General features: G+C 38.9%; 1 protein-coding gene and 1 long non-coding RNA gene across 3 annotated transcripts in view; one reads left to right on the forward strand and one right to left on the reverse strand.

Moving 5' to 3' along the window:
- Positions 1-2,040: 2,040 nt before the first annotated feature.
- The window catches only part of COL18A1 (collagen type XVIII alpha 1 chain), a 194,795-nt gene continuing 168,974 nt past the window's right edge, over positions 2,041-27,861 (forward strand). The window contains exons 1-2 of the mRNA XM_032219441.1: positions 2,041-2,128; positions 2,494-2,561. Coding sequence (XP_032075332.1) covers positions 2,118-2,128; positions 2,494-2,561 — 79 coding nt within the window. The 5' untranslated portion in view covers positions 2,041-2,117. The remainder of the gene's footprint in view (positions 2,129-2,493; positions 2,562-27,861) is intronic.
- Positions 8,129-27,861, reverse strand: part of LOC116510092 — an 86,150-nt gene continuing 66,417 nt past the window's right edge. The window contains exons 3-6 of one of the 2 annotated variants that reach the window (XR_004255616.1): positions 17,180-17,258; positions 16,395-16,457; positions 8,977-9,078; positions 8,129-8,378 (exon numbers count right to left, since the gene is read on the reverse strand). This is a non-coding gene — a long non-coding RNA (uncharacterized LOC116510092). The remainder of the gene's footprint in view (positions 8,379-8,976; positions 9,079-16,394; positions 16,458-17,179; positions 17,259-27,861) is intronic. The other variant, XR_004255614.1, reaches the window with a different exon arrangement.

Raw genomic sequence — 27,861 nt, forward strand, 5'->3', positions numbered from 1 at the left:
GCTATTATATTAGTCAATGTTCAATCAAGTTGCTAAATGCACTAACTGAATAGCATTGAAAACCTTACTTTATTAAGGAGGGAAATGTGAAAAAGATGGCAGTTTTCAGAAGCTGAATTTGTGTTTTTATGATATGTTCTTTGCAATATATTATGTTCTTGTTTGTTTGTTTGTTTGTTTGTTTCAGGTCAGGGCTGAGTCCAAGCTGATCTAAATCAATTCAATTCCATTAGTCTCATGTGTCATTTCCTTCACATAAATGAAAAGTTTTGTTGTATTCTCTATTTTAGGAGGAATTATTAAATCTCCTTCAATGCATGCAAAGTGAGATGCAGCCAGCAGATGTCTCTGTAGTAAATAGCAAAGAATCTTGTCTTGAAGCACCTTTCAGAGGAATCAGTGTATTATCCCAGAATCTTTGAGCCCTGTATTGCATGAAGCGAAATGTGTTCTGTAAAAATATAATAATAAAATGCTATATCTCCAAAATCTATCAGTATTCCATTATTACTTCTAACCAGCCCTAGGAATACTGCTCAGATCACTGAAAAGATACACAGCCCTCACTTGAAGACATTAATTGGGATCTGCAGCTCCAACACTAAGCAACACAATTGTAAAGCACAACATCACATGACAATGCTGACTTAAGATATTAGGCAGATATTAGTGGTCATTAAATGTGATCCCTTGTGATTGCCATTTGCAACCTCATGCCAGCCTCGCCACTGACTTTGCTCATCAAAAGATGGCAGTGAAGGTCGCTAATGATGATCATGTGATTGTGAGACTCTGCGATGTCATAATTGTGAGGTGTTGCCAAGCTGCCAAATTGTGATCATGTGACTGCAGGGACACTGTGATGGCTGCAACTGCAAAGAACAGTTGTAAGTCCATAAGAGCCATCCTAACTTTGAATGATTGCTGAATAGCAATAGCACTTAGACTATACACTGCTTTACAATGCTTTACAGCCTTCTCTAAGCGGTTTACAGAGTCAGCATCTAGCCCCCAACAATCTGGGTCCTCATTTTACCCACCTTGGAAGGATGGAAGGCTGAGTCAACCTTGAATGAAAATTACATGTACAGCACTTGCCTCCAACCTTTCCAGCTTGGTGGACTGGCAGAGGTGTTGAGGGGGCCGGGAAAGAGGAGATGGTTTTGTGTGCATAAGCGCATGCACTGCTTTTACAACTCACCACTTCCATGGCCTAGTTCCAAACATGCTGTGGCCTGACACTGGGCCGCAGACCAGAGTTGGGAACCCCTGCTGTAGAGGGATCAGACATATATAAGGTGCTATAGATTCTTGTTGCAGTACACTTCCTTACCAATCAGGATATCCAGGTTCAACAACTTTCAAGGTGGGATTTTGACCTCAAGCAAAGTGCTGGATGTCTTTGAACTGTACATCTCATTTGTCTATTCCTAAAATAAGACCATATAATTGGCTAAAGTTGCTATGATGTCATGGAAAGTTAATGGATGTTCAATTTCCAAAAAGGGCTGGAAAACAGCACAGTACTGTGCTATTTCAATGTCAATAGCAATGACTCAATTAGGCTAGGGAAAAAATAGTATTTAGTAATACTGGCATTATGAATTTGGCAAGAAGGAGGGAAACAGAAGCCATGTTCCAAATTGAAAGAAATATTTAAGGAGAAAGGTTTTCAAGTAGAAAAAAAGAAGGAAGGAGGTTCTGGTCAGGATTGTTTCAATAAAGCGGGGAGGGAAGAATAATTAATTGAAAAAGAAAGATTGCTGGGGATGGACAGGAAGAAAAAAAAAGCAAAGGAGCTGAAAATAAAAGTGAGAATATTGAATAAAGTGGAATGTTCCTACAAACTAATTTAGGATAAGTGCATTTTCATTTAATTGGTGTGTGTGGGGGGGAGAGAATTCTTTAATTTTAACCAATCATGAATAGTCTTATTTTAAGAGTAGACTAATAAGGGGCTCCGCGTTTACTTTGTCCTGATACCAGGGGGCGCTAGGACCTGGCGAGCATCCGACGAAGCGAGAACGCTTCAGGAGGCGAGTCCTATTCCGAACTTGCTTCTGGCGGGCAAGAGACGGCAGCGGCTGCCTCTTTGGCTTCGGCGCAGCGCAGCCACCATGCGCGTCAGGTGAGCGGAGCCCAGCCGAGCACGGGGCACCGGGGCCAGCGAGCTCCGCTTGGGGCCAGCTCGGAATAGCTCTAATCCTTCCTTCCTTCCTTCCTTCCTTCCTTCCTTCCTTCCTTCCTTCCTTCCTTCCTTCCTTCCTTCCTTCCTTCCTTCCTTCCTTCCTTCCTTCCTTCCTTCCTTCCTTCCTTCCTCTCTCTCTCTCTCTCTCTTTCTTTCTTTCTCTTTCTTTCTCTCTCCTTCCTTCCTTCCTCTCTCTCTCTCTTTCTCTCTCCCTATTTTCTCCTTCCTTCCTTCCTTCCTTCCTTCCTTCCCTCCCCCTCCCTCCCTCCCTTCCTCCCTCCCTCTCCCCTTACTTTCATTTGCAGGTGTTTCCCCCGGCGGCTACTGCTCGGCTTCTTTGTCTGGCTGGCTGCACCGGCGTCCCCACAGCGAGGTAAGTCGAGGCGAAAGGTGCAGAAAAGGCGGACGGGAGCGGGCCGGGGGGGGGGGAACGCGCTCTTCTCTCCATCAGCAGCCTGCGGGGAAGCGAGGGGCGCGCGCCTTCTCCACCAGCGTCTTTGAGGGTTTATTAGCAGCCTGGCGATCACCGCGCGGCTGAGTTGGAAGGCTTAGCCGGTTTCCAAGGGGCTGTCAGTCCACAAAGGGCGTCGTTACTTCGGTGAGATCCAGACAGAAGCCCGTGAAGCAAAAAGGGGAGCCCAGAAAGTTTGCAGGTTCTCTCCTAAGGCTTCCTTTCTCCCTTTCCCGAAGTTGCATTGGAAGGTTCTCTTAGGGGTAGTAGAGTAGACGCTACTCTGGGGGCAGCAACCCAAGTAGCCTCGCTGGAAACTCATTTCCCTGGAAATGAATGTAACTACTTCTTGAATAGGCAACGGCCGTGTGGTTCGACTTCTGCTACTCTCACCCGAATGAAGTAGCCCGAATGCAGAGCTTGGGGTGTTGAAGGGTTAACCCGAAACTTTCTCCATATTCATGAGAATTTGCTAGCTTCGGTGGGTGAATGACTTCACTGGCTCTGCTACAGTGGCAAATTCGTAGAAAAGACTTCAAGGGGCTGATTTATTTTTTGTTGATTTTTGTAGAGGTTAACACACACACCCCTTGCCGGTTTGATTTGGCTCCTTTTATGAAGATGTTTGCCACTGTATGCCAAATAAGATACTGTTTTGTGTTATGAGATAGGGCATATTTTAGAAATTGTTGTGTTTGCCATAAAAGAAAAGAGACCTTCTTCTCTTCTCCCTCCCCTCCACCCATAAACCTGAGGTCAAAATTAAAGTTAAATATTTGTCCAGAAGCTGCTTCCTAGCTAGCTAAAAAGAAAGCCATGGAATCACACAATTGGAAGAGACTATAGAAATAATTTAGTCCACCCCCTATCCTCCCTCAGTGCAGACTGTTTCTGGAAGAAGCTCATCCAGCTTCTGTTTGAAGCCCTCCATTGAAGGAGAACCACTTCAAGTGACAGCCCCTTCCACCGTCTGACAGTACAGTCAGGAATCTATTTCTTAGTAGTTTTAACACATTAGTTCTGGAGCAAAAGAGAGTAAATCCATTCCTTTTCTAAGTGGTAAGAATTCAGATATTTGAAGACTTTCCATGCTTCTCACTCTTTTTATGGAGATTGCACAAGCTCAGATCTTTTACTAAGAACCAGGAACTCATGGATACAGCTGCAAACACCTAGGTTTTATTTAAAAGCAAGGAAAACTTTTCTGACAATAAGATCTATATACCAGTGAAACATTTAACCAATGGTGAGTTCACATGTATCACATCTATGGAGGTTTTTAAGAGGAGAATTAAAGGAGTATCTCTTGAGGATGGTTTAATTGTTTCCCCTGCACATTGGAGAAGGTTGGATGGATGAGAGGATCTTTGTAGTGTCCCCCCCCCCCCTTTTCACAATTTTATGATTCTATCAACTGTTTCTTATAGAGTTTGGTTTCTAGACCATCTGACCATTTTGGTGGCATTTTTCTTAAGTTGCTAAAAGTTGTCATTGTCACTTTTTGCATAAAAACCAGTATTCCAAGTGGAATTTGGTCATGGCAGAGTGGAGTGGAGCAACTGCTTCCCATAACCTGGACTCTGTGGTTTTGCTCATTCACCCAGCATTGATTGCTTTATTAGCAGATGTATCACATTGCTAGCTCAGATTGAACTTGTGGTTGACCAGGGTGTTCAGATCCTTTCCACAAGAATAATTGCCAAACCAAATCTCTCTCATCCTATGTTTGTGGTTTTCAGGCTTCCCATCCAGGAGGAGAATTCTACATTTCTCTTTGTTGAGTTCTACTCTCTTCATTTCAACCCATTGCTCAAACCTATCAGGCACTCTTTAAATCTTTTGTCTCTCTCTCTTTCTAAATTAATAGCCACCCCCACCCCCATCACATCTGGGCAGTCTGCAGACTTTATCAGCATCCCTCAGCTCCCTTATTCAAGGGAGGTGAAGCCCTATGGCACTCTGCTTAATACTTCCCTCCAACCTGAAGCCCTTGGTGAGCACTATTTGGATGTGATTATTCAAGCCAATTTTGGGTTCTTCTAGCAATATAATCTATCCCATATTTTATAGTTTGATAAAGGAGACTATCCTAGGACACTCTACAGAAAGCTTTGCTGAGCTTCAAGTATTCTGTATCTGTGGCCTTCTCCTGTTCTGCTAAGCTGATAACTCCCAAGAAAGAGAAAATATGGGTCTGGCATGATTTCTTTCCAATAAAACCACTGCTGGCTCCTATTGCTGTACTTATAACAAGTGTATCTAAGTACTCACACATATGTGGCTTTATAATCTGTTTGAGTAATCTGTTTGAGCCACGCTGTGTAGCTTATCGATCAGAAAGGTCCGCAATTTGGCAGTTTGAATCCCTAGCGCCACGTAACAGAATGAGCTCCCAATACTTGTCCCAGCTTCTGCCAACCTAGCAGTTTGAAAGCATGTAAAAATGCAAGTAAAAAAAATAGGAACCACCTTTGGTGGTAAGGTAACAGCTTTCCATACACCTTTGGCGTTTAGTCATGCCGGCCAAATGACCACAGAGACATCTTTGGACAGTGCTGGCTCTTCAGCTTTGAAACGGAGATGAGCACTGCCCTCTAGAATCGGGAACGACTACTACATATGTGTGAGAGGAACCCTTACCTAATCTGTTTGACTGTCTTGCTTGACACAGAGTCAAGCTGACAGGTCTGTAGCTGTGGGTAAGGAATGGGTCTCTTCCTTACCCATTTTGAAGATGGAGATAACAGTCAGTCTTCTGGGACCTCATCAATCCTCTGGAAGTTCTCAGTGTATCTAGAAAGCAGTTCTACAACTTCCTTCATTAGTTCTTTCAATACTTTAAGGATATCATTTATCTATCCCTGGAGCCTTGAATTAACCAAAATGAGCATGCTTTCCTTCCTTACCTTCTCCAGCTCTATCCTGAGCTGCAGTGCTCTCACTCCTAACTGGTAGAACAATGTCCAACTAGGATTCCATTTCTCTTTTGGGAGAAGACAGATGCACAATAGGAAATAAGAAATTCTGCCCTTTTATCATCACCCAACATCATTTCACCACCTTCTCCTTGCAATGGATTTATATCCACCTTGGCTTTTCTTTTGTTTTAAGGAAAACCTGAAACCCAAAGTATGTTCAATGCCATTTTCTCATCAAGTTTTAATTGAACTGTAGCCAAGGGTTTCTTTCTAACTTCCTGAAAGTTTTCATCCTCTTGCACAAGTAGCTTTTTGCCTTTCTAGTTCATTTTTAGAGTGCTTTAAAATTTCTTTACAATCCTTGTAAATAAAGCATGAGAACCCTGGAAAACTACAAATCCGAGACAGATGATTGTAGACCAAAAGACAGAATATTCCCTTTGAAACCTCCCGGACAGTGCAGGTAGTTTGTATCCCACCTGCAATGGTTTCAATGAAATATTCTTCGTTGGATGTGCCGCCTTTGGAAGCGGCCACCATTCTGTCAGAACTGAAGAAGCTTCTTGAATGAAAAGTGAAATGTCTTCAAGAAAAAAGAAAAAGAAAAAGCACCTTTGCAATTTTCTTCTTTGGAAGAAAAAAAAACTTGGTCAAATTCAATGAGAATTGTTAAAAATGCATCTCAATCCTTTTCATGCATTTTAAAGTAAAAACATTCCCCATTTCTGTCAATAAAAAACCTACAGTATTTTGATAAATACCTTTGTATTAAAAATTGGTTCTCTTCTGCTTTATTACCCAGTGTTTGCAATTTACACATTCCAGACTAAAAGGCTTCTTTTAGCTGAGTCTTAGGAAGTGGCCCCGAGGCTATAAGTCATAAGATCCTCTGCCTCTGTGTAACCCATTGAAATTCAGCTTAAGATTGCCCTGGCAGAACAGCTTTTAATACTACAATTCCAGAGCAAGTGGAAAGAAATACTGCATAGAATTAACATGTCAAAGTGCCTTGCAGTGGCATTAGAGGTCTTATTTTACAGGCAATACAACTTCTGGTAATCCTTATGGATATAAGAATTGGAGTCTGTGTGTGGGACAGCTGATCGTTGTATATGCTTCTCATCCTCTTCTAGAAATCTCCAGTTAGACAGACCTTAGAAAGTTGGGATTTTATTGAACTAACAACCAAGCTAGAATTAAAAGGATAAAGTCAAAAGTGTTCCATAAGAGTTTAAAAAAATTAAGTGTGTTTTGCAATGGACACTGAGTACAAATTTGCATAGTGAACACAGCTGATATATTATAAGATATTTTTTTCTTTTCACTTCTAGCCTGGCCTTACATGTATGACTAGAATTCTGGATGTTAAGTCTTTGACAGTCTATGCAAGAAGAAGTGTGAAAAGATGTATTTCCTGTGGCTGATGGAAAACTCTGTTATAGGTAGTCCTTGACTTATGACCACAACTGAGCCCAAAATTTCTGTTGCTGAATGAGACATTTGTTAAGTGAATTTTGTCCCGTATTATGACCTTTCTTGCCACAATTGTTAAGCGAATCGCTGCAATTGTTTAGTAACATAGTTGTTAAATGAATCTGGCTTCCCCATTGATTTTGCTTGTCAGAAAGTCACAAAGGTGATCACGTGACTCCATTGCAACCATTACAAATATGAGTCAGATGCCGTCAAGCCTCTGAATTTTCATCACATGACTATCGGGATGCTACGATGGTCACAAGTGTGAAAATCGGCCATGAGTCACTTTTTTCAGTGCTGTTGTAACTTTGAATGGTCACTAAATGAACTGTTGTAAGTTGAGGATCATCTGTATTGGCTTTTGGGTGATTGCTACTAGTGTTTTATGAAGGAGCCTTGACTTCTGCAGGCTTTGACCTACATAGGAACTAGTGTATAACGATGAGCAGATTCAATAGAGGAGACCTCTTGAGCAGAAGTATTTGCTTGGTGAGTGTTCTGGGGCACTTTAATAATTAAAATGCCCTTGGCTGTTCATGAATATGAGTTAATAAACAACCTAGGTATCTGTATTATTAACCTATTAAATGTAAGACACAGTCTGGCTTTGAAGCTTAAGTGTGATCGGCATGTACTACCTTTGAGTGGAATCTTGAGCGACACATTCTGTCAACAAATCCACACATTCCATGAAGCTTGTATTGACTAGTAAGTGGAAGAAAGGGAGGCCTTTATAATGTGGCTCAATGGCAGCTTGGGACTGTTTCATTCTCTGACTTCTAAGGCTAGATTTGATTACAGCGGAGTCAACATGTCAGGGCAAGGAGAGGAAACTTTGCAGAGGGCAGGTGTCATTTCCTTCTTCTCAACATAGCACCCCATGGAGAAAAAGTGTGGGGTTTAATTAATTAATATGTTGGTTTATTTATTCATTCGGTTTTTTTATCGGTGTCTCCTGCTGTGCCGTTTTTAAAAGTTTTTTTCTTAAGTTCTGTCTTTATTATTTTTATGAACACTCAAGGTGGTGAACGTACCTTATAACCCTCCTTCCTCCTATTTTCCCCACAACAACAGTCCTGTGAGGTGAGTTGGGCTGGAAGAGAGAGCGACTGGCCCAAAGCCATCTATGTCATTGCAGGCTTTATTAATATAGAGATAATAAACTCCGTTGCAGACTGGCACGTTGTTGCTGTGCTGTGTCAGAATGATCTCGCTACTAGATTTGAGCTCGGATAAGGATCAAGATTGCAGTGCTTCATAGCTGAAATGTTTCTGGAGGAAATTATGCTTCTGGGTTGCAAAACAAAGCGTTTCTCTTGATCCAGATCCACATAGGTTTCCTGATCTAAAATCAAGATTAATAAACAGAAAAGGAACTTACACTGTACACTAATTCACATTTCTAGTTTTACACCATTCACAAACCCAGATTTATTTCATGCACACTGGGGAATATATTATGATTAGCCATATGGATATCGCATATAGCCAAGGATAAAAAAGTATAAGGTTGATATCTGCAACATATTCACATGAGAGGCTAAGTATGGCTTAATATTAACCTCATTTAAGAAATTCAATATTGAGTATGTGCAGGATACAATGACATATCCTCTCTTCAGTTGCCTCTGTGGTGATTTGCTGACACTTTTCTGATTGCTTTTATGAAATCAAAGGAAAGCCTCTGGGACCAGAAGCACTGGGTGCAAAAAGGTTGAATTCCCTTCCCTCTGTGCTCCCAGTTCACACACCACACAAACTTGCTCTAGTGTGGGGTGAAAGCAAAGTTGGAGTCAAGAAGACAATGCTACAGGAGTAACATCCCTGGTGTGACTATTTACTCCCTAAATCTTTTCTTCTTCTTCTGGAAGTGGCTTTTAACACAAAATAGGCAGTTTTCCTGAATTAGGTAACCCAATAGAAGATAGATAAGGTAAACTAACCAATATCAAGGCATGGTGGCAAATTGCATTTATGCTGTCTGCTTTAATCGTAACTTGATCCAGGTTCCGATGGTATGCAAATCAGTTGCATTATGGCTTAATCTGTTATATAGAATATAGAATAACAGAGTTGGAAGGGGCCTACCATGTCAGTATGTGCAAAAGAAAGGAAAAGTCATTAAGATGAGACCGACAGCCCTCTTCTCTGCTGCTTCCTAATCAGTGTAATTCACATGTGAAACTCGAAAAATTAGAATATTGTGCAAAAGTTCATTTATTTCAGTAATGCAATTTAAAAGGTGAAACTAATACATGAGATCAGACTCATTACATGCAAAGCAAGATAGTTTAAGCCATGATTTGTCATAATTGTGATGATTATAGTGCATAGCTTATGAAAACCCCAAATCCACCATCTCAGAAAATTAGAACATTACATGCAATCAATAAAACAAGGATTGTACATAGAACAATATCGGACCTCTGAAACGTATAAGCATGCATATGTACTCAGTACTTGGTTTGGGCCCCTTTTGCAGCAATTACTGCCTCAATGCGGGGTGGCATGGAAGTTATCAGCCTGTGGCACTGCTGAGGTGTTATGGAAGACCAGGATGCTTTAATAGCGGCCTTCAGCTCTTCTGCATTGTTTGGTCTCATGTCTCTCATCTTTCTCTTGGCAATGCCCCATAGATTCTCTATGGGGTTCAAGTCAGGCAAGTTTGCTGGCCAATAAAGCACAGTAATCTAACAGTTATTGAACCAGGTTTTGGTGCTTTTGGCAGTGTGGGCAGCTGGAAAATAAGTCTCATCTGCAGAAGGAAGCATGAAGTGCTCCAAAATCTCCTAGTAGACAACTGTGTTGACCCTGGTCTTAATGAAGCACAGTGGTCCAAAGTCCTGTTGCTCAGTGGTCCAAAGACCTCTTTTCTGGTGAGAGCAACTTTTGCATCTCATTTGGAAACCAAGGACCCAGAGTATGGAGGAAGAATGGAGAGGCCAATCAAGCACAGTAATCCCACAGTCATTGAACCAGATTTTGGTGCTTTTAGCATGTATATTTTACAATATCAAGACTCAAAAATTTAGAAGCAGGCTTTTCTATTCTCCATTGTTGCTTTTCTATGGCAGTTTAATAACTCTAGTTGGTATTAGGGTCATGGCAGATGATAGCACCAGGCTGATCTTAAAATGAGGATCCAGATTGTTAGGGGCAATATGCTGACACTGTAAACTGCTCAGAGAGTGCTGTAAAGCACTATGGGGAGGTATATAAGTCTATGTGCTTATAGCTATTGTTGTTGTGGAAAAACTAGGAGGAGGAACGGCGTTAGGTATGTTTGCCATCTTGAGTTATAAAATAATAAAAAATGTGGCCGTCTCATATCCAGACTTCAGTTTTATTGCCCTTGAACTGTAAAATAAATATATTTATTGCTTCTCAGTGTGGAAATCCTGCCTCATTTTAGTAAGCACAATCTCAGTTTTGGATAAATATCTTTTTGCTACCGAATATATTTCCTTTTTCTTTTCTGGAAATGAGTTTAAAGCTGATTATAATTGTTACAATTACATTAAAATGTGGGTTTAGCATATGTGGTTAATATCCAAAAAGCAAGAATTCCTTCTAGTTTTCTTTAGTATAGAGGTTTTGAAATTTTTGGATCTGTAGAAGACTTGGAAGGGGGCATGAAATCATAAAGTGGAATAAGATGTTGTTACATAGAGAATTTTTTTCCATTCTACCCAAGACATAAGTGAGCAGGTTGAAAATACTCTAATCCTGCTCTTGTGTATTAATGGTTCCTGACTCACTATAAACCCCAAATGTGGCAAGTATGGCACTGATTCTAATGATAGTTGCCTATATATAGTATTAGGGGAAATCAAAAATAGCTTGTTTGCTCTATTTTTAAAGTCATAGTTGAATTAGTGCCCAAGTCTATTTATTTGTACATATTGGTAAATTAGGGGAGGGGCGCTAAGTACAACCATCTCTGAACATTTTCCTGTCGCACAGATAAATAAATACTGGTTGTCTTATGAAAAGGAAGGAATAAAATAAGAATAGAGAAAACATATCTAGTCACTAAGGTTTTTTTTTAATGTTACGGGTTATGCCCTGATTTTTATTTGACCAGGATGCTTAAAACAGACATTAAGATATAGATGTAAATAGGAAACAGAGTGACTAAAACATTATGTATACAGAAACACAGACAGGTACATACACCCATACACTTATAGAATCATCAAAACTTGAGAAATCCATAATTAAAGGATTGGTTTGCCTTTCCTAAGAATGATAAATTATCCACTTAAATTATTATTTGTTCCATGGAAAGCAAATACCAGCGTTATCTTTTTTATCCCTTTTTACATTTTGTTTCATTTCTTATCTACAGGTGCTTCCTCCACCAAATATCCCATTTTTTGGAGGATACAATATGTTCTTTTTCTTTGGATTTTACAGAGGAGGGAAGAGCTAGATTGGGGTGCACATTGTTCTTTCTTTTGACACTTTTTAAAGGAAACATTTGCATGAAATATGTTGGCGGTATGCATTCGAAAGATGCAAGGAAACTATGCTTAGATTGCTTTTGGCAGAAAATACAAGTTTATTCTTGTGCTGGCCAAAGAAAAACCAGCTTGATGATTGATGAGGATGTCAGATAAAAATAACTTGAACTTGTACCTTAAAAACAGCTTGCAATTAATATGTATTGTGGTTTTGAAGTGGTCATTTGTTTACATGTATTGGCATAAATAACTCCATAGACTTCACATTATACAGTAGGTTCTTTGTATGAGTAACACATTTAATGCAAATTTAGGTTGTGCTAATAGTTCATCCTCTCTTCTTCTAGTCTGAACTTGTCATATAATACCCTAATTATTCTGTGTGTACCAATAAAGAACGTTAGATAATTATCTAACGTATCCACTGGATAATCACATTCGCATTTCCATAACCCAAAGAATATGTTGTGTATCAATTGGAAGAAAGCTGAAAGTTAATGCAGGTGAGTGTTTTCTTTAAGAAAATAAGTCTGCTATGAATTAGAAATAGGTTTACAGAAAGGCAAGTGCAGATGTTTGTGTATCTTGACTTTGAATTAATTGCTTTGGCTTCAACTTGCAAACATAATGATATAGCGGTGAAATTAAAAATGATTTAACATGTATTTGTAAGAGCCCAGGTGCATAAAAAGAACTTCCACCAGTTATAAAAAATAATGAAGATGCCAGACAGGATGCTCTCAGGAGAATCCTGTAGGGACAGAATCCTGAAGGAATTTCTGGAAGTTATCTCAATATGTGGAGAGACACTAGTGGGGCTACTTGGTTTTTTGGAAAGACCAGAACTCGGAGACATAGAGGGCTTTAAAGATTTAAGGTAACATTTTATTAATTGTTTTTTGAAAACTGACATTTGATGAAGTGGACAACACCTTTTCTGTTCAACTAGAAAATCTACAACAGTGTTTGAGACTGTAAAGTTTTCAAGAGGTTTTGTGATGATGTTATAGCATAATATATTGCAACTTAGTTTTTAAGCAAATCAAGGGAAACGTCCATTACAGGACTAATAGCAATTTATCTTAATTTTATTCAGGGCAGTAGGTCTTTTGAGTATTTGATATAGAGAACGTTATAGAGAATGCTATTTGCTTAATGGTCTGGCACTGAAATTGAATGAAAACATTACTGACACTTATTTTTTGTTATAATTTGTTAAAGTGGTTTTAAGAAGAAAAGGATAAACGACTGAGGTTCATTCATACAATGGGATGAAAATAAGCCTAAAGCAGAGCTTTTTTACATTAGATGTTCAGGGCTTATTGTAAAAACACGTGTAAATACTGTGGAGGAAACATTTTGCTTACTATCAGTTTTATCGATTACTACTGCATGTGAATGGAAGATTGGTGTAAATAAATAAATAAAAAAACCCAACCCTCTGATCTGTGAGGTTATAATGGTAGGCAATCCACAGCTATAGAATGCATATGGCTTCTACACTTTGTTTCTACAATCCTGGGCATAAGTACTGAAAATTGAAGCTGTAGCTTACAATTATTTGAATGGGAGGTACACAGAAACATTGTCACTATGTGCGCCCTTCAGTCCTTGGTCTCTGCACTTCCCAAATGTTGGATGTAACCCGAGCCATGCAAAAGTACAATAGAAATAACACTAGCACTTGGACTTCTATAGTACTCCAAAGTGCTTTACTGCCATACTCTCTGAGTGGTTTACATAGTCAGCATATTGTCCCCAACAATCTGGCTCCTCATGTTACCAAGCTTGGAAGGATGGAAGGCTGATTTGATCGTAAGCCCGTAAGGATTACCTGCAATATTGTATTCTAACCTCCGCACCACCTGTAGCTCACATATTTTATCACTTTGATAAAAATGATCTTTATCATGATGGGTATAGCTGACTATACTGACTGTGTAGTTAGTAACTGTGTCAGCCCTCACTAAATTGGCTGTATTTCTGCTCCATTCCTTTCTCCATTTAATTATTCTATTTCCCCCTTTCCCCACTATTATTATTTTTTATTATTGCATTCGATTTGACAGATTATTTAACCAGAAATCTCACATGATTATTCTTCTCTAATACAGCCTTATTTTTTCATTTGCTTTTTAAATCCCAATGGTCTTTTCTAAATTTCTAAGTATAGGTGTACTTAAAAACAACAACAACCCAACAACAACCCAACTCCTTTTTTAAAGAGGAAAGGAATCTTAACCAGGTAACATTTCTAGCTTTCTCACCTCATCAGTTTGGATACTGAAAAGAAATGTTGGCACTCAAAACCTTAAATATCTTTAATGAGGAAAAGCACCCTCAAACTTCTCTTAGATCTACATTGCCCTTCCATTATCGGAGTACATTTGAGATGTACCGGAGAACAATTTATATTGTTCTCAACTAACAGAATACATGGTCATGTTTCCAAATGTATTTTGAGAGCAGCAGTTTGGGGATATTGATGCAGGTAATAAGAAAAATATTTCTGGTTCTCAGTAGCTAAAATTATGAATCTTTATATGAGAACCCATACATTGATTATCAAAATATAGATTATAATTAGGCACATCTTGTTTACTCCCATTGTCCTCTCCCTACACCCAAGAATATATTTGGTTCATCTCTACATGAAAATTTCCATGGAAGAGCTGAGCATATTCAGGAGTAACTGTATATTTGCACAAGTTTTAGACAATGTGCTCTGCTCACAAAAATTGTAGTCTCAGATTTCCAAAGTCAGTTCCTGCTAAGTTATCTCCAAACAAATAAGCCATATGATAGTGTAATATTGTGGCCTGATTCTCACAGTATGCTTAAAAACAAAATCCAACTTGTTGTATCATAAACTAACCCCTTAAATTGAATGTAATATATTGTGTCAACCCTCCCATCTGTAATATGTGTGATTAAAGCTAGCTCTATATAACTAGGACCTTTTGAACACTTGAGATTAGCAATTTTGAAGGGAAGGACATATACACGATTGGAATCATTTGCAGTCATGCTGTTTTTTCTTCTTCTGATCCTTTTCAGCTGCTATGACTGGAGGAAATAATACAAACACTGAAAAGAATAGGTGAAGGGAAAACAAGATAAAAGGGAAGTAGTAGTAAAAGTACACTCATCCTCTTGAAATGCTTAGAGATGGACCATATTGAAGTGAGCAAAACATTTGCATCTTTTAAAAAAATATTTTAGATAGGATGCACATTCATGTTGAAAAGCAATAAATTAAATTGGAATTATTATATAATCAACATTAAACAAACATCTTTTGCCTTTTCTTTTGCATCCTTGTTCTGAACACCATTGATGGATAGGAACAACCTCTTTGCTTAGTTCAAATGCAGGAAGAAAGAGACTGCTCTCCTCACGGAAAGAATCGAATTATCTTTAATTTATCCAGGCAAGCACTTCCCGAGGACTCAGGTGGATTCATCTATTAAGCTTTCTTGGCATAATGTCAAAATTTTGCTATTGCTTTCATCTTATTTTTTTGCACTTTCCAATCTAGCCAACTGTCTTGATTTTATGTGATGGTTTTCCATCCAGGAACTAACCAGAACTGATTGGCTTTCTGGATCAGCTGAATTACCATTCATGTGAAATAGGATATTTTAATGTGATGGCTTTCAATCTCCCTGCATTCCTGGAGGTACTTCAGGAGCAGGAGAAATGTGAACCCAGCAAGCCTAGGTACTTTCAAAGTGATGACTGACTAGCCCAAAGGTTTGTTGATTTTAAAAGCTCAATAAAAGCTGACAAACATGGCAAAACATTTAAGTTTTATTGAGGTCATTTTTCTCAAATAGCAAGAACAAAACAGGGGAAAAGTCAATTGAGCCATTTATTTGGGGACAATATTGCACTAATATAGTGAATAGATTCTAGATTTGGGACCTTGGAAAGTGTGTATATTTCCCAACAATAGACTCTTTTCTTTTATATTTACATATGTATACATGTATAATTCCTTCTTTTCTTCTTGGGAAACATATATCCACTTAACTCATAAAACGTGACTCTGGACAGTGTGCAACAATGTTATTTACACTGATATACTCATGTCTTATTTTTAATAAAATCGGGTAATATGCAGGAAGAGCTTAGATTGACACTTGTAGCCTTTATTTTTGCTTTAATGTATCCTCTTGGTTTTTGACATATAAAGTTATTTCTATCATGTTAGCCTAGTACACTCTGTATTTAGCCCCACTTGTTTGCAATTTGCAAATAAGTCAAGAAGTTAGTTTTATGGAGAGACCGAGAAATATGAGCTCATATTATAGAATTAAGGTTATAAAAGCTGATAAAAAAGCAACACTTTACCATTAAAGGGTAAAGAGGGTAAAAAGAGTAAACAGAATAATCTAGTTTCTAGTATCACTTTATTTTGGTTAGAATTCAAGAGGCCCTTCTGTATTCAATGGTATCAAATGTTTCTCCTTCGGTAACTGGTTTTATATAACTATTGACAATGCTACCCATAGATGAAATTATTTATTTTACCGGTAGCCCTCAACCTACGACCACAATTGTGCCCAAAATGTCTGTGTTAAGTGAGACAGTTGTTAAGTGAATTTTGCCTCATTTTATGACCTTACTTGCACAATTGTCAAGTGAATCACTGCAATTGTTAAATTAGTAAAACAGTTGTTAAGTGAATCTGGCTTCCCCATTGACTTTGCTTGTCAGAAGGTTGCAAAAGATGATCATGTGAGCCTGCAACCATCATAAATATGAACCGCTTGCCAAGCATCTGAATTTTGATCTTGTGACCACAGAGAATGTGACAAATGTCAACGAGTCACTATTTTCAGTGCCATTGTAACTTCAACTTGTCAATAAACCAATGGTTGTAAGGCAAGAATTACCTGTATTATTTTTGCACGTGGCTCCAGTTATTGCAGACTGTGAATGAATTACAGACCCACCATCTGTAAACAAAATTAAAAGCAAAAAAATTACGAACACTTAACAGTAACAATGCCATAATGGGAACACCCTTTTCAAGCACGAGGGAGTATCGCAATTGGGCTGAATGTACATTTCCATGGCCTATCTCTTGCTTTATAAAAGGGCTTTAGAAATACAAATAAACTGATTAAATGCAATACAATCCTTACATGCACTTGTCTATAGAGAATATTATGGGATCGACTATGTCACAGGATGATATGGTGTCAGGTAAGGACATGCTCTTGGTGCTATTTATTAGTGATGACCTAAGCTACCTGTTAGCAATGCAGACTGGCAGCCAGATTTTCATGCAAGGAGCCTTACCTTTTTTGAGATACGCATTAAAGAAGCTTTCTTGATCTAGCTTACTTGAGGAGACTTCCAACTGTATTTGCTTTGTGATCTCAGATAATAAAGAGGATCAGTATTGTTTGCTAGCTTCAGAATTTGTAGTTCAAGAGCTCATTGTAATAGTCTGCATTGTGTCTACTGATGCATTTAATGTTTGTAAAGTGCTGCAGTTGGCAAATTGTTGCCTTTTATTACTGCTTAGCAGCGTAACAGTTGGTTATCAGCCTAAGAGTAGAAGGCAATCAAATAAAAGCTATTCTTAATGGCCACAGTAATGGGAGGGCAGTCTTTTTCAAAATCTTTTAAATGTAAGAGCATTGAAGGAGAATATATTGAAGAGACACCCTACCTTCCAGGTTGTGCAAAACATTTTGATTTAAACATGTTTTGTGCTGAAAATGGTCATCAGAGATGTATCCTTATACTTCCTGGTAAATAAGAATAAGAACAAACCATTTTGAACATAAAACATTTTGCACATAAACAATTGTTTATAAGCTTGCAGGTTCAGAGGCAGCAGCTGACGCCTGAGCACTAGTTATGAAAAAATAATACTAGGACAAGGGACTGTTGCTTTTATGATTTCTTGTTATTGCTTTTGCTTCACAGAGGCATCATTTTGATCAGATCATTTAATATGGTATCGAATGTTCATAATTTCTTGGAGTTAAAAAGAAGGTGCACGAATGTGTTCTTGAAGTCCTGCCTTATTATAACAAGAGACTGTTTCAGAGAAAAATGAGTGAAGAAAGATGGGAGTGTGTGCCAGGGGTATAAACCCTCTAGAGCAGGGGTGTCAAACTCAATTTCATTGAGGGCTGCATTAGGGTTGTTTGACTCAGAGGGGCCAAGGTGGGTGTGGCCAGCTCAATGTCACTCTTGTCGGGGGGGCACCGGTGATGCCCAAGTGCTCTGCCAGCAAAAATGACCTCCCAAACTCTCTTTTCAGGTGCAATGACTTCCTGCAACCCTCTGCCAGCAAAAATGGAGCTCACGAAAGTCGTGTGTGGCCCTCCCAAGCTCCATTTTAGCTGACAGAGGCACTGCAGGCTGGTCCTTCACTGTTTCCAGGGCGGCCCCGCAGACCAGGTCTAAGTACCCCATAGGCTTGATCTGGCCCACGGTCCTTGAGTTTGACATCCTTGCTCTAGAGGATTGCACAAGGCATGAAGGTAATTCTTGTCTGTCCAGCTGTAGGAAACAGACACCTGTACTGGGTAATACTGGAACAGGACAATGCTGGAGATGGACGATCATTTTAGTGACAACCATAAAAGCATTATTTCACATGACATGGGAGGTAAACCACTCCTGTAACCCAACCCCATGGATAGATAAAGTAAAGTGACTGATAATGATCATGCTGGATAATGGCCTCTCAAGTTGGATGATGCAAAACCTACCACTGAGGAAGAACCTAGGATCTTTCAGAGAACTAATTGTGTTTCTGATGTGGCTTCAGGTTATCTGATGTTGCTGATGTTGCCATATAGGAGGAAAAGTCTGAAACTGCTAAGATAGAAGTACAGTGGGAACATGGAACAAAAGAAGCATGCACATGGGACAGCACGATACAGTGAAAGATGAAATGATTTAACTATATTTCAGCTTCTTAGGTATCAGCAAACTGAAATAGTTTGGAAATGGACACTTCCAGAACTACTCAAGGTCACAAAAGCATGCGGAGGAACAGCATTGATTTCACAGTCAAGGAGAACATAGGAAAGATGATACTTAAGTACAATGCAACTAATGACCAAAACAATATCAATTAGACTTTGTGCACAACTCTTTAATATGATATCCAAGTTCATATTCCAATCACTAGTGCAGAAGAAGAGGAGGCTGATATGTTTTATGGTTAAGTTGAATTAGAAATTGAGAAAACATGGAAGCAAGATGTGCTGCTTGTGGTTGGAGACTGGTTTGCCAAAGTTGAAAAATATTAAAGAAAGAAATATAAAGTAAGTAGACTTTATACTGACTAAGGAAATGAAAATGAAGCAAAAAAAGAGGGATTCTCAGTTTCTGCAAATCCAAAGATTTCTTTGTTGCTAACAAAGTATTCAGACAAAAAAACACACACATATAAATAGACATCACCAGAGGGAATACACAGAAAACTATTTGACTGTATGACTGGTACAAGGAAGTGGAAGAGCTCAGTTATAATAGAAAAGACATTGCCAGAGGCTGACTGTGGAACAGATCATCAACTGTTCCTGTGCAAGCTCCAAGTCAAGCTAAAGCAGGAGAAGAAAACTAGCCAGTTTCCATAGTATGATTTTGAGCACATGCCCACCAGTTTCAAGGATAACATCAGGCATCATTTTCAAGTCTTGATCTCTTATTGATTAGGAACCAGAGGAATTATGACGTTGTCAATAATGACTATGAAAAGCAAATTGCAAAAGACCAAGAAATAAAAGAAAGTAATCTGAATGTCAAAACAAACTGGAAATTGCCAGTGATAGCATGAATCCAATATGTGAGGTTGCTCTACAGCAGTTCCTAAACTATTGCTCTGGTTTCTGCTGTTGAGTTTGGCAGGACAGGATTATCCTCAGTCTAAATATAATGTTTAGGCATTAAAGTATATGTGTATAGCATGGGTATGCAAGAGCAATTGAACTGCTCTTGTAAGTCTTGTTTTCATTCAAAATATTTGGGAATACTATATACATATAGTGCAAATACATACATATACACACACATACATACACACACACACATACACACACACACACACACATATATACAGTATATGCATGCATTTTGAGAAGGTCAAAATGAGCTCACACCAAACAAAGGAATTTAAAATTGTAAAATATTCACTATAATGGGAGAGAAATGGCTTCTGATCCTACTGTGAAGCACTGTGGTAGGTCCTAATTCTAGTGCTAATGACCCATAATCTTTGCTTTCTCATGGGCCACACTGTAAAACAATGGCTGTGGAATTATTTCCAAAGAGGATGATTCATAACATAAATCCCAAAGCACAGGATTTCCCTTTGGGTGGGAATGTGCAGAAATTGTGCGGTTAGAGAAACATTCTTGTTTAATTCTCCTAAATAAATCAAATGGACTCTGGAATCTCTGAAATGTATCCATGTCCTAGGGCATAAATGTTCCATCTTGTACATAGTCTTTGAGTTTATTTTCAGATATGTCATTTTTTTTATGTATTGAGCATGAAATGATAATTTTTATGGTAGGATCACTTGTATTTCCCAAATATCAGTCAAAAGATTAAAATCTAATCTTTTTTAATCCAAAATTGCTTATATAAAGACTAGCCTAGTTGTTTTCTCTTTTGTTTTCTACTGGGAAACTGGGTAATTCTCACAGAATAAAACATTTATTTTTATTTTAACAGCTGAATTTATATTTCTAAAAATGGTGGCTTTAACATTTCCCCCCTCCCTAGTTAGTTTTGGGAGGCCCACAGTGCAACCTAGTAATAATACTTTTCTACATGAAAAGGACCAGGTTGCATATCTGAAGGTTTGCCGTCCCAACAACTAGAAATGAAACAGATATAACTAATACCTTAAATATTAGTCATGTTATTACTTCCGCCCTTTTTTCCTGACTTCTTATTTTCCTGATGAAATTTCTTGGAAATTTGAAAACTTGAACTTTAAGCTTCAATTGGCCTAATAAAATTTTCTTCCCTAATGGCCAACATAGGTACTGTTGCATTTTTATATTTGCAGATACTGTTGTAAGGATTTGAATCTGGATATTTCTTCTTTTTCCAAATTTCAGACTTTTCATTGGAGCTCTAAAGCAACTGTTCCTTCCATTATGATTTAGCTCAGATTCAGATGTTATGTGGTAGCTGAAGGCACCACCTCTTCCTAGGTATGCCAGGTCCCTTCCTTATAGTCTTGGATACATTGAAAGTTCTTTCTTATTCATACTCTTCTGTTTCTGTGGGTCTGGGGTGATAAAATAAAGCAGAAAAGGATCCAAAATTACTGTATTTTTCGCAATATAAGATGCACTCCCCCAAAAAGTGGATGGAAATGTCTGTGCATCTTATAGAGCAAATATTGTGCTGGGAGGAGGGGGGTTGGTATGGCAGCAGCATTCGCTGCCGCTGCCTGTCACTGCTGCTGCTGCTTGTCACCGCGGCTGCTGCTTGCCGCCACTGGGGAAAGCTGGAGCCTTTGCTGCCGAGCAGCTGATTGGCAGTTGGCTCGGCCTCCCAGAGTACTGCCAACCAGCTGTTCTAGGCAGTGGTGATTGCTGCTGTTTGCCACTGCCATTCACTGCCGATCACTGCTGTTTGCCAGTGCCACCATTTGGTAGTGGCAATCGGTGGTGGCGGCAAACAGCAATAGGTGGTGGTGATAGGTGGTACGGCGATGATCCCCGCCACCTAGAATAGCTTATCAGCGGTATTCCGGGCGGCTGATCCAACCGTCAATCAGCTGCTTGGTAGCAAAGGCTCCAGTGTTTCCCAGTGACGGCAGCAGCTCAGCTCAGTTAACTCAGTTAACCCATAACTGAGTGGGCCTGATGAGCCACATGCTAGGACTGCAATAATGTGCTGAAGCTGGCCAGGCGGTTTGCTGTTTGCCGCAAGGACACTAGCCAGATGAATACTGGATGGATGCTGGGGGGCAGAGGCAGATTTTTTTCTTCTTGTTTTCCTCCTCTAAAGCTAATGTGCATCTTATGGTGTGAAAAATACAGTAGTTCAGAGCCCAACCAGTTGATCTAGAGAACTTCTATTCAAAGGTGAACAACTCAGGATTGTTGGTGGTATGGTGTTCTACTGGATGAGATTGCTTTTCCTTCTGTTGTCTGCAAGTTGATCATAGCAACTGGACTTTTCTTTTTTGTTTGAAACATTGTTATCAAAACAGTGTCTTCACTATTCAGACAACTGAATAGTGTCTTCAGTTTTTTCAGAAACTACTTGGATAAGCAACGAAACGAAAAAGAAAAGAAGTCCAGTTGCCATGACTCAACTTCCAGACAACTCTGCCTGGATGACTGAGAATCTTCATCGAGATTTTCCCTTCGGCTGTTGCAGAATAGTAGGTTAGCACAGTAGAAATCGTAATGGGTAGAAACAGACCTGGGGAAAAGGAGTGGATCAGTTACCAAAATATAATGGTAATAACAAAGGGGTAGAGCCACGGAAAGATAGAATGCATGTAAGGATTTGATTATTGTATAACATATCAATAAGAATCTTAGAAAATATTGTACTTAGTATATAAGCAGAACACATTGCATGGTCTGTGCGGCATATTACATAAAAATATCTTATTGACCATTTTAGCTTTTTTGTTTGTGGGATTTAGTTACTCTGCACAAAAATCTCTCCCCCCCCCCAAGCATCTTTGCTTCCCCTTTATGGGAACCTCACTTAGAAATACTCTGCAGGATTCCGTCTACTGCATGAAAATATTTGGGACCTGAAAGTATAAAATATTCTTTGATAGTTTTCTGAGTTTACCCACACATACTATATCTGCACTTGGTCTGTAATTTACTCAGTTAATGCAACAGATAAAATACTCCAGCTCATTTCATCTTGCTATGTTTTGGAGATTCATGAAGTACCAGGCACTGGCAAAGAGATGACTGTTCTAATTTAGATTAAGTCTAGGAAAGAAAGCATTCACTGTAGCAGGTAGTGAAAAGAGAAAGGTGCGTTGGAGGTATTAAAGAGTTTAGATTTCACCCCAGGCATTTGGAGAACAAAGGCTGTGCTGTTCATGCAGTAGCTGATGTATCATCAGCTGCTAGAATCAACTATTACTGGGTGAAGCTGCAGATCTTGCAATATTGCTTTCTGACAGCCTTCAATTCATTATACGCTTTTGTTTGTTGCTGCTACCATAGTACAGTTTAGGGTTGAATTCCAAGGGGAAAAATTCTTACTCATCTATTTTAACAGTTATAATGTTCTTTTTAAAATACATGCAACTCCTGTTTTGCTCATTTGAAAATGAGTTTGAAAAGCAGTACTTTAATAACAAAAGCACTCAGGGATGTTAATAATTTTTTGGGGAGAATAAGAAACTTCATCATGGATAGTTTACTTCTAATATTTCTATTCCATTGTATTGTAAAAATAATTTCAACAGAAAATTTGTCTTAAAGTTCTTTATGAAACTTAATCACTTTTTTCTTCAGTAAAAGTATTTTTCTACTCCTTCTTTGCTCACATAACAAAATCTAACATCCATGAAATAATTTGTGCACATCTTCTGAACAGGAAGCAAAGCTGTTTTCCTGTAGCATTTAAATATATATGGTATACATATAAACCCATACTAAGTAATTGCCATTTTTCAATAGCCTTAAGTTCAAATTGTTAATACCAGAATAAACATATTATGAATCACAAAGCATCCCTACTTCCTGCCTTCTAAATAATCAAGGACTACTTGATTTGTGTGCTTTAGATTTCTGGGGCCATGTTTAACATCTGTTGCCTATACAAACAAAATTTATAAACAAACTTCAAAGGTTTAAAAAAACCAACTTCTTCCCATCTGATGTCCTTCAGTCATATTGGATATCAATTTCCAGCCAATGTTATAATGCATGCTTAAAACTTCTGACACTTGTAATTTAGCGCATCTGTAGGTTTAAAGAACTTGGCCTATAATATGAAAATAATGGGAAGTGCTAAAGCCCTAATCTGTCTGCCAGATTAGGACATTTTCCCCATTTCTAACTTAAAATATTCCTCATCCATTTTTGAGTGAACTGAAAGGCAAGATGTACAGTAAAATTATACCTGGATAAAATTTTATGTTTCCCACATTATCATTTTCCATCCCTGCCTCTATGACCCCTGTTTACATTCAGGCAATCACCTGAATGTAAATTACCTCCAGGGTCTCAGGAAATCAAGCCAAAGAGATGTTACATACTCATATATACCTTGTTGAAATAACAGGTGAGTCTTCAGGAATCAAATGAAGACATTATCATGGGAATTTGGTGGGAAAATGATGTTGCCAGGACACATTTGTATGATAATCAGATGCAAGAAGAGAACAGCCTTCCATCTTTCCTTAACTAAAATTCTGTTTCTTTTATTTGCTCCTTATTCTCCAGCTGTGTAAAATATAGTACAAATCTACCTAAAGATTTCTGGGAATGAACCTCTGCCACTAAACATGCAAACATACATGTTGTATGTATTTAAATCCAAAGTATATAATATATAGCCGTATCGTGTCAGATGCAGCAGGTTACTAGAAGAAGGCCAGATGCAAATGGTAGATGAAGTGACCTGAGGCATTTGGAGAGTCAAGTGAGAGATTGCATACAGATTCCACAATCAACCTCTACCTTTGTTTCTCAAAATTGCTAACAATTGTGGTTCCCCCAGCTCCTAAATTGTCACCTGGAGAGGCAAATTTTAATCTTCTCTCTGTGATTTTTCTCCTATGGAATGAAATGGTTGTGGTTTGCTTATTTGTAAAAGTGAAAAGCCTGATTGGGATCAAATCTAGTTGCATTTGGTCAGAGAACGGCAAAATAAGTTTTGATAAAAAACCAAAGGGCAAGAGTGTCCTTGGGGCTCCTTTCTTTACTCTATATTCTCAGTAAAAGTCTTCATTTACTAGATTTTCTTACTGTGCAGCTGCTACAGGACGGATGAGATCAGCAGATGTTTTGGAAACACAAAGAATCTCTGACTGGCTAGGAATAGATAGCAATTATGACGGAAGGGCCAAGGTTCCCTGACCTATAAAAGATAAAGTTTTCTTGTCCAGTTGTGTCCATCTCTAGGGTGCAGTGCTCATCTCTGTTTCTTGGCCAAGGGAGCCAGTGTTGTCTGAAGACAATTTCCATGGTCATGTGGCCAACACTCTTGTACATGCATATTACCTGGACCAGAAAGAGCAAATCATCCCAATGAGCCAGACTATATTTTATAAGAAGTAAATTGAGAGTGCATGCAAGAGAGTTGGTTTCCTTGCTCCATGTAGAAGGTTTTAGAGGATTACCGTAATTAATCATTGTCACCTTCTGTTAAATCTACTAAAATGTTAATTGACCACTTAGTTGTCAAAAATTATAGCCTCTTTCTAGTCAAGATCAGCTTCTAGCGACCATGTAGTTTTCCTGACAGTGTTATGAAAGTGGTTTGTCATTCCTTCTTTTAGGGGTGTTTGGTCAGTCTAGCCACAAAGCACTATAATTCCCAAGGGGTTTCCCTATCTATGTTCAGCTAGAAATTTTGCATGTCTGCACCAGTGGTGGATTTCAAAATTTTTTTAGAACTTCTTCTGTTGGTGTGGCCTGCTTTGTGAGAGTGGCTTGCTGGCCATGTGACTGAGTGGGAGTGGCTTAGCAGTCATATGACTGGGTGGGCGTGGTCAACTTGTAAAATGTGGTGAAACTCACTTAACAACACTGTTGCTTAGCAACCAAAATGTTGGCTCAGAAACTCTGGCATTTGAAGCATGCAAGTCTTAAAGCTGTCAAGTTACAAGACACTTGCACCCCTAACCCTTTAGAAAAAAACCCCCAGGGGTGTTCAAACTTGACAGCTTTAAGACTTGTGGGCTTCAACTCCCAGAATTCCTCCTCTCGCTCTTCATCTTGATGATGGGCGGGGGGAGGGAGCTGGAACTGGTTCTAAATGGCACGGAAGATTTGTGGAACCTCTTCTATAGAAGAGGTTAGAACTGGCAGGAACCCACCCCTGATCTGCACTGAGAAAATATTCACGTTTCTATTTGTAATAGTCATTTCTCCTAGGAGTTATAACTTTTTTTTTACAATATTTATATTCATCAGTACAGGGAGTCCTCAATTTAAAATTCATTTAGGGACCATTACAACAACGCTGAAAAAGTGGCTTATGACCAGTCCACACACTTACAACTGTCATAGCATCTCTATCATTACATAATCAAAATTCAGGCACATGGCTCTCAGAGCCTCATCACAAGTAACTCTGGATAGAGTATATAATAACAAAGTGCATCAGAAGGACTGTGCTAAAGATGCAGTTCAAGAGGATGAAGCTATAGAGGTGTCAAATAGTACCCATCACTTGTTGCTAGCTTTAAGACTTTGCCATATTTTTCTTATCTTGTAAAGAGAACCCAGTGGTGTAGTGGCTAAAACAGTGTTTAGCAATCTTAGCAACTTTGAGATGTGTGGTCTTCAACTCCCAGAGCCAGCATGGGAATTCTGGGAGACAAAGTTGACATGTTTCAAAGTTACTAAATTGAGGAAACACTGGGCTAAAATGTTGGCGTAATACCTGAGAAACTCAGGTTCAAATCTGTCCTCACTGGATGATTTTAAACCAGCCAAATCATAAGCAGGATCCTCAGCAGTTTCTATTACAGCTCTGTACAATTGTCAGGGGAAAATGGCTACATTGATATATTAAAAATCCTTTCGGGTCCCACAGAAATATCCTGGCTGCCAATCAGCCATAATGAACTAGTATATAAATATTGGAGCTGACAGCTGCAGCAAGGTTTGGAGATGCTGGCTTTCAGGATTGTTCTAGATGAAATTTACTGCCTTAGGGAAAAAAACCCCCATAGGCCTGGTTTGTTTTCTCAGATACCTGTTCCATCCTTCTTGACTTCTAGATCCATTATGCTTTCACTTGTCATAATTGTGGGCAAGTGGCCAGGCATTGGCCGTGCCAGCAGTAGATTGATGATGGCTGATGTTATTTGGAGTTGGCAGAGAGCTGGTCAAAGGATCACCTGTTTCTTGTTTTCTTCCCACTCTTGTCTCTTGTGAAGTAAGGACTTCACCTGAAGTCCAACACATGGGAAACTCAGTAGATTAGGGAAAGCACCTTTAGGATCTCTTGGCGATCAATTTTGCTGCAAGTCAGAATTCAGAATCTGAACCTTCAAGTAGCAAATGATGCACTGTGCTCAGTACACTTGCATATGAAAGTATAAATACACAAGAAAAAGCAATAGACTAGAGTAAAAAAGGAGGAATAACAAGGGAGTTTTGCATTGTCTTGCACTTAAAAAAAAAAGAAAATAAATGAAAATGTCGGGGAAGGCAATTACCCCTCTGCAGAGCCCGGGAGGTAATAATCTTCTTTCAGTTTCTTCTTGGCTAATTGAAGAATTGACATTATCCCATTCAGTGAAAGGACTCTTTGTCTGAGTTGGTTGCTGAGCAAATCAAAATCTTGGCAGTTGGATTGTGAGGCCTGAAATTCGTCTCTGGACATCACTTGTCTTAAAACAGGTAGTTTAATGGCCTTTTCATCTTTGAGAATTTCTCCAATCACACCTGCTCCCATTTTGTCCTAGAAATAATTTGCTGTATTAGAATGGCCACCAACTCATGAACCCAGATTTTTTTTGCCAATTATATCCAGAAACCAAGGGAAAGGTCAGGCAGTCTAGACGTTAATCCGAAAGTATGACATTTTCCCCCAGCTAGTTGCATAGCAACATGGATTAATGTTTAAGAATGACGGCTGACAGTCATTGAATCTTGTTCTGGTATGTGGTGCCAGTGCTGTACCGCCTCTTGATTTCCACTTGTGCTCAGCTTGCAAACAGTAGCAAAAGCCTTGTCTAGATCTTGAAAAAAAAAGTTAGTTCTCTGCAACCTCTGGTAGTGGAAGACAGGCAAATGTGGTCAATAAACTATTTCAGTATCTTTTTGTTGTTGTTGAGAGAATTATTTGCAAAGTACTATTTTTTCATTGTTTAGGTTGATTCTTCTTGGGAAAAAAAATCACATCGACTCTCCAAGAGTTTGCTCCAGAGAATTAGTGCTGCACAAATGTTCCACAACAATACAAAATTAGCAATGCCTGATCATTGTTCTTACAATTCAGAGTTGCTTTCCTCAATTCCTGAGGTGTTTACTTCTTTGCTTATTTCCCTATATCTTAGAATGGCATTCTCTATGAGTTTGGGTCAGAGAGAGAGAGACGAACGCTAATCCTTTTTGGAAATCAACTTAGGGTATGTTCACATGTGTGTGGGGAGTGGTATGTCATGTATGTATGTGGGGAGGTTTGTGGGAGCAGATCTCAATGTCC

The sequence above is a fragment of the Thamnophis elegans genome, chromosome 1 (assembly GCF_009769535.1).
Source record: "Thamnophis elegans isolate rThaEle1 chromosome 1, rThaEle1.pri, whole genome shotgun sequence".
NCBI lineage: Eukaryota > Metazoa > Chordata > Lepidosauria > Squamata > Colubridae > Thamnophis > Thamnophis elegans.